Source organism: Amphiprion ocellaris, chromosome 4, assembly GCF_022539595.1.
Source record: "Amphiprion ocellaris isolate individual 3 ecotype Okinawa chromosome 4, ASM2253959v1, whole genome shotgun sequence".
In the NCBI taxonomy this organism is placed as follows: Eukaryota; Metazoa; Chordata; class Actinopteri; family Pomacentridae; genus Amphiprion; species Amphiprion ocellaris.
Window position 1 is genome coordinate 38,166,303 of NC_072769.1, and position 12,675 is coordinate 38,178,977.

General features: G+C 39.6%; 1 protein-coding gene across 2 annotated transcripts; it reads right to left on the bottom strand.

The window, feature by feature from the left end:
• Window positions 1-1,889: 1,889 nt before the first annotated feature.
• On the bottom strand, window positions 1,890-11,525 carry akap8l (A kinase (PRKA) anchor protein 8-like). 2 transcript variants are annotated; one of them, XM_055009728.1, is made up of 13 exons: window positions 11,378-11,525; window positions 10,251-10,289; window positions 9,522-9,741; window positions 7,477-8,077; window positions 6,809-6,920; window positions 6,648-6,697; window positions 6,116-6,146; window positions 5,890-5,995; window positions 5,376-5,517; window positions 4,548-4,653; window positions 4,312-4,442; window positions 3,990-4,085; window positions 1,890-3,195 (listed from the first exon to the last, which is right to left on the bottom strand). In XM_055009728.1, exons 1-13 carry the CDS (start codon window positions 11,400-11,402, stop codon window positions 2,755-2,757), a joined length of 2,100 nt encoding a protein of 699 aa, XP_054865703.1. In that variant the 5' UTR covers window positions 11,403-11,525; the 3' UTR covers window positions 1,890-2,754. The 2 variants fall into 2 exon arrangements, with proteins under 2 accessions (XP_054865703.1, XP_023129693.1); XM_023273925.3 differs by having other exon boundaries at window positions 6,809-6,923; window positions 11,378-11,524.
• Window positions 11,526-12,675: the final 1,150 nt, after the last annotated feature.

A 12,675-nucleotide genomic window follows, 5' to 3' on the forward strand; every position in this document is an offset into this window, starting at 1 on the left:
ACTAACTTGAAGAATATATTTTGCTGTTTTTGTTTTTTTTGCTGTTTTGCAGTAAGATTACTGTTAAACACTTTTTGTGAGTTTTTAGTTCTTGCATGTTTAGGTTCCTGCATTGTCGGTCAGCACTGTGCGTTTGATTGAGTGTGTTTATGATTTTCATGTGCATTTCTTTTACGCACAGTTCCTTGCTGTATTGCTATCGTACTGTAGAGCACTTCAGGTGTCTGTTAGACAATGGGGGGATTTCACACGTGGTGTGCAGCATCAGAGTCCTTGTCCCCTGAGTTTGGTCCCTGCTCTGTTTCCTCTGCTTCATCAGCTGACTACTAGGTCTACAGGGCATTGTGCAATAATTGACAGGCAGCTAATGTACTACAGTTACCATAGGCGTTTTTTGGACAATCTGAGTCTGTTGAAACCTGAGATTTAAAAAGAAGTTCAATTAAACACTGACATTTTTTGTGGAGTCATATTTGAAGGTTTAAGTGGGTCCAAACTTGTGACCTTTTCAGTCCCCAAATGGTTAAACTTTCCTTGGGATGAAATTCCCCTAGGTGGCACTGTTGCAACAAAACTACTCCTACTACAGCTCTCGCCTCAGTTCTGAACCTTGAGGTTTCACTGCTGTTGTCCTGCTATAGGTTTGACCAGAGCCCTTGAAAGACAGAGTCAAGACAGCAGAGCTCCAGAATGCTTAATGGTCATGGGATAAATGGAGATGTCAGTAAATTCCTGGAAGTTCTAAGAGAGCAATTTGAAATCTGGAAATAAGGAGAGATGGAACTGCACTCATCAGACAAGAGCAATCACATCCTAATGTGTAGTGATACATTAGGATGTGATTGATACATTGAGAGGGAGTGGAAGAGATGTTCTAAAACCTTACAAATATTTTCCTATGTAAAATTAGTTCTGGTTTCAGTAATTCCACGATAATGCAGGACCTCTGTAATGATTTCAAGACTAATGTAATCTCGATTACTTTAGATAGGAAAGAAGACTGACAGCTGTCAATGGCAGCAGTGTGATAAGTGTATAGTCTTACGAAACTCACGGCAAATAAGTGGTGCAAGCATCAGCTATTGTCTGATGGGTTGCCTAAGTGTGTATTTCGAGACTAAACCAGTTAGGACAATTCTGCCAAAAGTGTAAGAATAACTAAATGTAATTAGTGTTCACTGATCCTCATCTCTTCAAACCAAAAGCAAAGATAAACCCCAAAAGTAAACTTTCTCCCTCAGACATGAGTGGTTGAGTGAAGCTGTTAACGATACTAAATTGCACATCTGAAAGTCTTAGAAAATTGCCAGTATGTCCCAAAAAATTTATTTTTTAAATAAAACCATTAAATTATTTAGGTTATTCATCTACTTATTGCAATTTATATTTCCAAATTTGGAGTAACATCATATATATCCATTTTTATGCCATAAATATGTTCAATAAATATAATTATCTAAAAAAGAAAAAAGGCCAATTCAATATTTTTTTTTAAACTTACACACCTGGGAAAAATTAGCGAGTTTGTTGATTTTTCTTTGCATCATATCATTAATTTAATCTTTTACTAAAAGCTGACCGTGATCTCGTTGAGCATCCTCATGTTGACGCTCAAGACAATACACCGATGCCCTCAGACACTCAATTTCTGGTTTGATTTTGGTTTTCAGATTTTCAAATTGACCAACCACAGCAGTGAGATTCTCATTCTGTGTCCTTAGTGGTTTCTCAGAACGTTTCACTGACACCTTTGGCTGTTCAGTCTTTTTGAAACTACTTGAATTTCTGATGACAAAACAGCTGAAGGCAGCGGTGAAGTGTTCTCGGGACAGTGAGAAAGCATTCTTCCTCCAATTTTACCTCGAAAGCGCTGACACAGAACAGTAAAATAGTGGTTTATTCACCAAGTTTATTTCTTGCTCAAAATGAAGCAAAAAAACATTACATGATTGAAACCCACTCTGAATGTGACATTTAGGATATCCCATGCTCATTCAACAGACAGGCCCTTCCTTTTACCTGTGTGTGGAATAAGAAGTCCACCCTGTTTTAGTGTTTACCAAACAGTTTGAAAATCACCCATTTACCATGATCAATACTGGCAACAGACTGAATGCTAATAACTTTGCATAAACTCCAAAGAAAAAGTACACAACATGTCTCCACATTACAATACTCATGACCTTTTAACCAATTCTAAACAACTTAATCTAAGTTAAGAACAATTTTAACAAAAGGCACAAGAAAAAAAAATATTAAGAGGAATAGATTGACATTTTCAAAAAATACGGTTATTTGCTTTCTTCCCAGGTTTTAAATAAAGAGATCAATACCGCTCACGGCTGCAGTAAGTATGGAGCTAATGCAGGAAGGTGATTGGTTTAACAGCAAGACTGGTAAAGAGGACACCACAGGCCAGGCCCTCTCAAAAGTCCAAAAAGAAGTCAACGTCTCATCTTTGCCAACATCTGAGGTGACTTGGTAGGCATAAACAGGACAACAGTTACTGAGTGCAACTATTTATTTTTTCGACTTTTTCCATCTCGGCAAGAAAGTGAATAACAGTAGTATCTAAAATGTGAACTATTCCTTTAACAAAAAAAATTAACAGACATAAGCTCAGTGAAAAATGACGGGAGCAGGTGTGAACAGTTCTTATTATGCCTGCCAATTACACTGGTTTTAATGGTACTGAGGGGTCATCGACTGGTCCAGGCAGACGTTCAGGTCAAGAAGTCACACAGACTATTAAAGTCATTCCTGATTTTTGTCGTCTTCCTCCTCTACCTCTGCTCCCTCTACTCCTACATCTTGATCCTCCTCCTCAAGGTCCACTGGTAATCCCTCTTCATCAATCTCATCATGCACCACGTATCCCTCATCTTCCTCGTCTTCCTCCCCAACCTCAAAACCTTCCTCCTCTTCCTGGTTCCCCAGCTCCTCCTCCATCTTTTCCTCTTCTGCTTGTGCTACTTCTTCATCTGCTGCTGCTGCTGTTGTTGCTGCTGCTGCTGCTGTCTCCCCCTCAACCACCTCTTTGTCCTGGTCTCCCTCAGACGGAGGTTCATCCTTGACTGGCGCTGCCTCCGTCTGGCCGTCTGCTGCCTCACCAGTTAACTCCAACTCCGACACATCCATCACCATGGAGTCCTCTGGATCCTGATCGTCCTGGTTACCAGTGAATGGGTTTTCGCCCTGATGATAAAAGGATTTTGATATGCACAAGTGTCTCTTTACCACAGCATTCATGGACAGTGAAGAATTAAATCTGACACAAAACCTTGATATGTGTTTTTTTTTACCACACTACAAGGTATATTGCAATTCAAAATGCAGAGTGTTGTAATCATAACTGAAATCCTAATCAGTTACAACTTAGCCAGAGATGAGATTTTTACCAGAATATTAGGAATAAACTATTATTAAAGCAACAAATCTTACTAAATGTGTGCTTAGGTGCAGCATTGTCGGTGCCATCATTACTGCAGGGGTTGGTTTTAAAAGAGCATAATTTCCTGCTCAAAAGCTCACGTTTCATTTTCAGCTAGACAATCCATAAAATAACAAAAGCATGAACTTGGGCCGATTTCTGCATGCATGTAATGTTTTCTATTTGAAACGTACTGCTCAAATTGCTCCTCTTTGAATAAACGTGTGACAATGACAGACAAAAGATTGAACGGTGTGGTATTGAGATGATCCTGAACACTTCAGTATCTTGATATGAGTTTCTTTGTGTTGCAATATAAAGCAGTCTAGGATTGAAGTCATGAATACTTAAATACTAAGAGCATCACAGTAACCTCTCTCTGCCAGGTCCAGAGGGTTGTATACTGGTTTCCTTTGGCTGCAGTTGAAAACATGCAATAATGTGACCATGAATTCTGATCCCTTATTCTTGTTTGAAAATCAAGTACCATAGATGTGCACTAGTAAATGTAGCCTATTTAATCCATACCTATACAATGACTTTTAGACGCGGTACATACCTTGAGGTAGCTCTCCAGCTTCTTGCCAATGAGTTTGTGGTTTAGGATGCTGCGAGCAACTGACAGACTGGCCCGCTTGGACTGCTCCATCATACCCTGAAACACAAGACCACAGTTCCAGGTCAATCATAGGACAGAGTGCAAAGCATCCAAAGAACAAATATCCACACAGCATGAACAAGTCTTCATACTTCACAAATCAATTACAATTCAGGCATGCAGGTGTTCGTAAGTGTTGCTTCCCAGATTCTTTTCTCCACCAGATTAGTTTGCTGGATGAGCAATACATTTAGCTGGTCCATTTTGGGATGATCTGCTTTACCTTACGGTTGTAGTTATGGTCAGGAGACTTGATGTGTTTCTGTATCAGGTGGGGCTGCATGGGAATGAAAAGGTCACACGCTGCACAGTGAGCAGCTTCCACCTTCCTCATGAAATGCTCCATACCGAGTTCTACGCAGAGGAGTGAGAAATAACTGCAGTGAGCAATCGCTTGACATTTCCTTCTGTTTAGGGTGCATTAATACACACAGAGCTGCTGCTGCTGCTGCTGCTTACCCCTGGTAAGGTCTTGTTCTTTGTACACCTGGCAGATGGCTGCGCTGTGGTTTTCCAACTGGCTGACCCTCTGTTCTGTTTTCTTAAACTTGTTTTGCAGGTACTCCTACAAATACAAAAGCAACATTCTGATTAGTTTACACCTCATGTAACACTTGAAACTGTTTTATGTACAAAAACTGTTGTCAAACATTTCTGTCAAATTAACCTATGTGTTTGTATTTACGACAACCGTGACTCCCACACTGCATAACCATTAACACAGTACTTTGTGTGCCAAGTGTTTCAGTCCCTTTAGACCTTGAGAATGAAAATTATTAACTTTAGATGCGCCACCTGTCAAAATAAACTTAACGCAAAAAAAGTGAAATGAAACTGTAAAAATGTATTACTTCTAAGAGCTGTGGACCTTATAATAGGCACTCTGATGATAGCAGCAACATAATGCAATATGACACAAAAAACAATTGTAAAAACACCTATACAAAGCACCTACATAGAAAAAAAACATATTCTCACTTTTATTGTGCTGATTCTGTGGTTGAACTGTGCAAGATGAACACTAAGTTTGCAGCTTTAATATCTAAACAATGGCCCAAACTTCCTGTAACGCTTATTTAACCATATTCTTTAATTTCAGTGCAAACACAGTGAGCGTATTGCTTGATATTCACTACAAAATGCCCAAAAGCCTGTGACTGGCCTGTTGTGTGATATTCTGGTCTTGACATAATGCTAAGTTATTAAATAATTAATCATTGCATACTTGAGAATGAGACCTTCCGTAAATGTGACTTGAAAATGTCATGCACAACAAATATTAGTCACCTGTAAGAAGTCTGTGGTGGGCTTGGACAACTGGCTGGAGAGGAACTTAAAGTGGTCCTTGTGGAAGCGACTTTCAAGATGAGTTTCCATTTCTTCCTTGTAGAACGAACGAAACTTGCACACAGAACATGCAAACATAACCCTGGGGGGGGGGAGAAATCTTAGTGCTACAGGACTTAATACAAAAAGGAACAGTGAGTTGAGAAGTCAATGAAACTTTGCTCCAATGAACCATAAACTAAAATAATGATGACAAAATAAGGGCTGTTATTTAAGGATATGGCAAAAATCACAGTAAAAACTATTTAGTGTCATGTCAACATAAGTAAATTGTTATCATTGATAAAATATTACAAATAAACCACATAAAAAGGTGTCTTTTGAGAGTCATACATGATCAAATTCACATACATTTTTAACACAAAAAAACCAACTGCTAAATCTTTCCCAGTGATGACGTGAAAGAAAGGAGGAGGAGGATGACGTATTACTTTGTCAGGGTTTGACCTCTCACCTTTCCAGGAATCCCCTTCTCTTCCTCATTTTTGGGTGCTTGTCCTGACCTTGGACTGGGGTCTGCTTGCCCTGTGGCTTCTTCTTGTCCTCCTGCTTGGGTGAGGCTAATCAGAAGCACAAGAGAAGATGTGAGACAAACCAAGAAGTTTGCAGAAGTAGCTGATGTAGACTTGGCAAACACTGAATGAGAAAATACAGTGAGAGGCCACTGCGGCTAAGCTTACTCTGATCTCCATCTTCAGTAGGTTTAGTCTCCTGTGAAGAAAGATATCCCATTATTCATAAAAAGCCAGGGATAACCTGAAACAGGTTTCATTTTGGTGTATTTTTCAGCAAATGTCATATGTTGGAAATTGTCTTCTTTGTCTATGCAGTAGTCTAGTTGAGATCTATGTGTTTAAAATAGCTCAAGTTATCACACTTTTTCACTAACCTTGGCTGCATTTAAAGCTAGCACATCTATTTGTAACTTAAGCTACATGTCCCACTCAAATCCACACCAAAGAACTACTAATGACATAAAAAAGGAAAGCCAGAACAGTTTCTGCCTTCCTTGTCAGTGCTATACAACAAAACTAGCTGTACCTCATTTACATCCGGAGATTATTAGAAATAATTATTTAGAGAAAGAGATAATTGTTTGAAGAAACTTATTGTTCGGTTGAAGCAAGTGTTTTGTACAAATAAAATCATTTTATTCCAAATACCCTTATTTCCTAATTACACAGACTCAAAGTTTAAACTTGATCTACTCACCGCAGCGTCAGTCTGTGGTTTACTGTCATCACCATTTTTCTCTGGTTGCTCTAAGAAAACAAAACACATAAGTTTTAGATCAAGACAGAAATAGTTGTTGTTGTCTGCCATGTAATAAGGTTACTTTGCAGACAATTCTACACGATAATCTTAGAAAGTACCTTGTGTAGCCTCCGACCCTGTACTTTCTGTCTTGTTCATCTTTGACTCTGGCTCATCTGTTCCACTGAGAGTCTGCTTTCTCTTCTTCTGAACATCACGCATTGGCTTTATCTGCTACAGTAAACAAAAAGTCTATTTGCACTCACAAGGATATCTTGAAAACATGGACAATACAACAAACAATCAATAAATAAATAAATAAACTCTATTCTTAAGGCTTGGTAAAGCCAATAATTGATACATCTCTCTTCTCTGGGAATTTCCACATAAATAGTATTTGCCTTTATGGCAAGATTACTCAAGCCAGGGGCAAAATAAAAGGTAAAAAACTAAATAAGAGCCACAAAGCGAAATCAACACCACCACAGATACCAAGACAAAGAATTAGACGGGGAGATGTGTCAGTTGTCTTTACAGAAGAAATAGGGCAGTTCCATGACATTTCTGACCACATTAATCAAGGACTCGGTAGAGCTAAAAAGGGCAACTGTTGTATTAAATGTTTATTGGGGATTATTTGTGACAAACTGCTTTAGATGGCAAATAGCAGGAACTAGCACTTCAGGCTGACTTGCCAGTTGGTTGAGGACATAAAAAGGAGGGAATCAGAAAGGGCTTAATTTTTGCCCAGTGTCTGAGGAGGTCTTATTTGGCTGGAGGTACTTACTTTGTTCAGGGGTCTCTTGCGGCCTCGCTGGCGGCCAGCCCGTGGGCCCCCTCCAAAATGCCTCCCAGGAAAGTCGTGAGGCCCTGGAGCAGAACCCTGGAAGCCCCCAGTCTCAGGGTACATGCGGTTGGACAGGAGGGATGGGAGCTTGCCTCTACCACCTCCTGGAGAGTGGCCGCGGTGGGACTGGCCACCGCTACCACTTCCACGCAAACCTCCGCCTAATGGAGTGGGATCAGACCTGCGGCTTCCAAACCCTCCTCCAGTTCCTCGACCCCCGGCACTTCCACCCCTTCTGGGGGAACGTCGGCCAGCTCCAGCCCATCCTCCACCTCCAGAACCTCCTCCATGGCCACCGCTGAAGGACTCCCTCATACTCTGTCGCATTTTAGCGACTCCATAGGACGAGGAGGGGCTGTCAAAGCCTCCTCCTCCCCCTAGCCCAATTCCCCCTCCGAAGCCTGAGCCTCCTCGCTGACCCAACAGCATGGTGTCCCCACGGCCATCGCCAAAACCATAGCTACTGCCGCCAGATCTGTAGAGATCTCGGGAGGAGGTGAGAGCAGAGGAGCGCGAGTCGAATGACTCGTACTGGTCAAACCTGCGGGATGGAGGGAGGGAGAGGGTTGACAGACAAGAGCAGAGAGCAAGGGAGGCAGGGAGGCAGCCAGGTTTGGATTTCTCCACCTGCTATTCCTTCTCCTCCATGGTCTCGCTTTCTCCATGTTTTCTTGTCACTCCCAGCTTTATTTCATAAGCCACATTAGATCAAAAATGATGATCCAAAACAACTTAACACTCTGCTTGTGGTCTTTTTTATTAACATTTTTTCTCTTATTCTTAAATTTACAGAAACTCCTGCAGATTAGGAAAATGCAGTTTCTTTTAACTCCTTTTCCTTGCTAAAAGATAGGCTGGGAAACCTTGAACAGACATGAACATGGCCCATCAGAACCAGTGATGTCTTGAGAAACAGGTGCAGTAGTTTTCTATCCTGGGAAGTGACTCAGTTACAGTGCATACTAACGAAAGGGGATCATAATATAAAGTGGGCGTTTTTGGGGCAGTAAGGGTGTTTTTGTAAATACAGCAAGCATCCTTCAATGAACATTTCAGCTTGACAAAGTAATATCAGGCCAGCACCTGTAACTCATCTCTCTTGCGTAACCTAAAGCCAGAACACAGGGTTAGGTCACATGGAGGATGAGAGAAACAAAGTGTGTAAACACAAACATTAAGTCAAGACAAAAGCAATGTTCTGGAAGTAATAAGTAAAGATGGACTGGCATCATGTGCAAGGATGTTGATCTGATACAAACAGAAAAATTGGTCTGCATTTGCACCTCCTACGGGGGACCATGCATTTTCACACCGTCTAAAGATTTTGAGGGAATCACAACAACATTTTCTTCCCAGCAATCAGACAAACTGCAAGCTACTAAATGGGAACAAAGGAAAAGCATCCTCAGATGCTGAGGCATTCAAATGCAACTGCGAGCAAAACACACCATGGTCATCCCAAGTAGGAATTGAGGCATACACAAAGGCTGGGTGTCAGGTGTAAGGAAATGTCTTAGCAGGCTAAAACAGCCAAATTTGCTGGAGCATCCTCCACATTCTCAAACAATAACTTTCCTACTCTCGATCAACATTGGCATGTTAATAGATTTTTTCCCATACAGTTGAAAAAGTTTGGTACTACGTGGTTGCTTCATAATCCAAAACTAGGTCATGACCTGTTCCACTTAATGGCATGAGAAGGACTCAACACCTTTAATCTACATTTACCAAGATACTTTTGAGATTAGTCTAAAAACAAGCAATATTTAACTGGTTGGATATTACTCAGACATGAAGAAACCTTCAGAGACAACGCTGTCAACCAACCAGATGGCACATTACAACATGTGCTATGTTCTTAAACTTTTACATACACTACCGGGAGATTTAATTAATTAATTAATTTGCTTTCACTGGCATGTTACGCAGTAGTGACATCTGAGTGGTGACAACGGCATGAAGCAGGAAAAGGAAGCAATTATTACCTGTCACCTCGAGACCCTTTCAACCCTCCCTCCAACTGAGTGAGCATGTCCAAGCGCTGGTTAATCTTGGCGATCACTGCATCAGCATGTGTGCCCGTGGATGACAGCAGAGATCCTCCTGAGAGCCCTCTCCTCATGTGACCTCCTCCTCCTCCATAGCCATCAAGCCCAGACATCGAGTCCTTATAACCTCCCCCATACAGGTCAAAACCACCAGATCCTAGTAATGTGAAGAATCAAAAATGTAAATATGACCACTATCATGTCCCTTACTACAATAAAAGACTGGTGGTCAAACAATTAGTCATTTAATGAAAATGCAAGTGACTAATTGAAGACATAAATGAATAAAAATCCTAATCAGAATTAATAAAAACTGAGAATCACTTTTTTACAAATGGAAATGGTAGCTCATTTTTAATTTTTTGAAATAATGATAGTTGTTCTAGGTTGGTCAAAGTAAGTACTTGCCTTTATTAGTTTATTCTGTTGAGATGTTAATCTACTCATTGACTCTTTGGTATCAAACTATATTATAAGGATGTTTGGTTAATATGTGTTGAGTCAACTAAAGAGTGAATACATCAACTTGTCTGATGATCACCTCCAAAAATGTTCTGTTTTCTAAACATCACAGGCAAATCAGTTTTCTCAGTATCACCCAGCTCTGGTTTAATGACTATCTTTATTTCATTATTCAGTGCAGGGTGTACTCACTCCATTTCTTACCTCTGCTGCCTGAGCCTCCTCCTCCCCAACTGGAGTAACCTGAAAAAGGAAAGAAATGTTTAAAAATGTTTCTTAAGAACATTCATTAAAAAAAAAAAAATTCAACCAATTCCAGCGAATTTATATTAGAAGCTTTACTGCATCTACTACATCTGAAATCACTTTAGATATTCTTCGGATTTTTTTGGAAGGTTTTTACTCACTTTTTGAAAATATAAATAAGAATTTTCGTGCCAAATTTGTTTTGTTTTTTTAAATCAAACTTTTAAGGGAAATTTTTAAGAAGTTATTGGAATTTTCTTCCTGAAGGTTTTGCAAATATTCAGAAATTTGAGTAATTTTTTTGCTGAACTTTTTTCAGACAAGGAAACAATATTTTTTGGTGTTCGTAAATGAAGACACCAGGAGGGTTAAAAAAAAAACAAAAAACTAACAAAAACCCACTACTTCTGTAGCTCAGCAAAGGGAACTTAAGGAACTTCTCTAGATTTTTTAGACAGTGAATGTGCTAGCTTTCATTTTTGACAGCTTTGTGCAAATTGGAAATTATTATCCATTTCAGAAGGCAACACTGGTTTTAATGTTAACATTAAACCAACTTAAGTTGTGAAAGCATTTTGGATAAGGCGGCCATTTTCTTAACTAGCGTATAACGGAGGCTTTTCCCACACTGACTCCATTTTACAGGAATTAGCCAACTAACTTTAGCAAAGCATCAAATACGTCTTACAACAATTCGACAAAGGCCCATGCTGCCCTCTGCGCTAGCACATTAGCAAATAAACAGCCGGACGGCCAAGAGGCTCGCCTGGCTAACTATGTTGTTTGATTAATGTTAGCTAACGGGCCTAGTAGACGGTAAACGAGTAATACGTCTCCTCTTAAATCAGCTTATTTCACCCACTGCCTCCACCACAAACTGGAAAATATCAGTTGACGCGTAGTTAGCTGCACCCTTCTTTGTTTCGAGCTCCAGCTGGTTGGTTGATGTTGGTGGCTGAGCTAAAAAGCTGACTTAGCTTAGCTAGCAGCTAACATGCAAAGGCTATGTTACCTCGACAACAACGGAAAACGAAATCATGTCTGTGACAGAATGTAAAAAGAAGCAACTAGTAGTGTGCATTTACCAGAACCGTAGCCTCTGCTGTCCATGATTTCGTAGTGCACTGCTGAGAAAATGCGACGGACACAACCTGCAGACGGCCCGTATTGAAGCAGAGTACCGCTGACTGGAAGGAAGAAGGAACAAGATGTATCGACCGGTGTCCGAGACCCAGCACCACGTGACCGGCAAGGCCTCGCTGCGTCACACCTATTCTACCCACGTTTAGTTAGAAATATAATATAATATAATATAATATAATATAATATAATATAATATAATCTAATATAATATAATATAATATAATATAATATAATATAATATATTATAATATAATATAGAGACAGCAAATTTTACATGGAGAAGGGTTGAATTTGGTTCGCATAACAAAAAGTGACGCACCAGAAATCTTTGGTTAAACAACACCAAATAGCCATCCTGATACTGACCAGAGAGTTCATATATTCTTTGAAATGGAATGAGACACAAACAAAGTCTTCCAACAATACAAGATCAGAGGTAAAATACTACAGCCAAGCACACTCAGATGGTGACACCTGCTGCTCAACACTTGGTAATGCGCATTATGAGGCCATGAAATGCAGCCTGCTGGGTGGGAGTTTTAACAGGAGTGGCGAGATGGGCCCACTGAAAATCTCTGGGTGGCACACCAAGACCAAGAAAATCTGTTTTGCTGCTATAGCAAAGAGGGAAGATTGTTTTTTGTTGTTGTTGTTGTTGTTTTAATAGTAGAGGCACCAATTATCTGATATGCATAGATTAATACACTTTGCATATACACAATGCAGTCATCTACTTTATGTAACACACATAGATTCATGTGTTGTTATATGTGTGTGGAAAAAATAACAAATGTTGTACGGCATCTGTTATGCAATTACAGATGGTAATGTAAATCTGTGGTTGATCACAGAATCATTTCATGTTGTCAGTACATGCATGACCCCAAAATGTAGAAATGAATATTGAATCATACAGATAACTTTAGTATGCACAATGTATAAACAATTTGAAAGGTGTTTCTAAATATATAATAAATGCACTATGGTTGAAAGTGTTTCTATTTATAGAGTTTTTGTCATCAAAAATGTATTTCAAAGCATAACTGGACGTAGTGAAAATATGCATTAGGTTTTAAAAAGTAGGAATGCATCAGAAAATATGGAATATAGAAGAAGCGTTGGAGGAAAAATTGGACTTTTCAGTGATGGGAAATTTTTACTATCATGTATAATCATAAGACATTTACCAGCTTATCTTTTCTGTTCAAATACACACAGATAATCATATTACTGAACATCT

What these genes read in the sequence shown, in the direction of transcription:
- akap8l (XM_023273925.3), bottom strand. Translation starts at nt 11,402, where the DNA reads ATGGACAGCAGAGGCTACGGTTCTG. An exon ending in AGAACAAGACCTTACCAGGG is followed by an intron (nt 4,443 to 4,547) that starts GTAAGCAGCAGC and finishes TCCTCTGCGTAG; the next exon opens with AACTCGGTATGGAGCATTTC. An exon ending in ACCATAACTACAACCGTAAG is followed by an intron (nt 4,086 to 4,311) that starts GTAAAGCAGATC and finishes CTTGTGTTTCAG; the next exon opens with GGTATGATGGAGCAGTCCAA.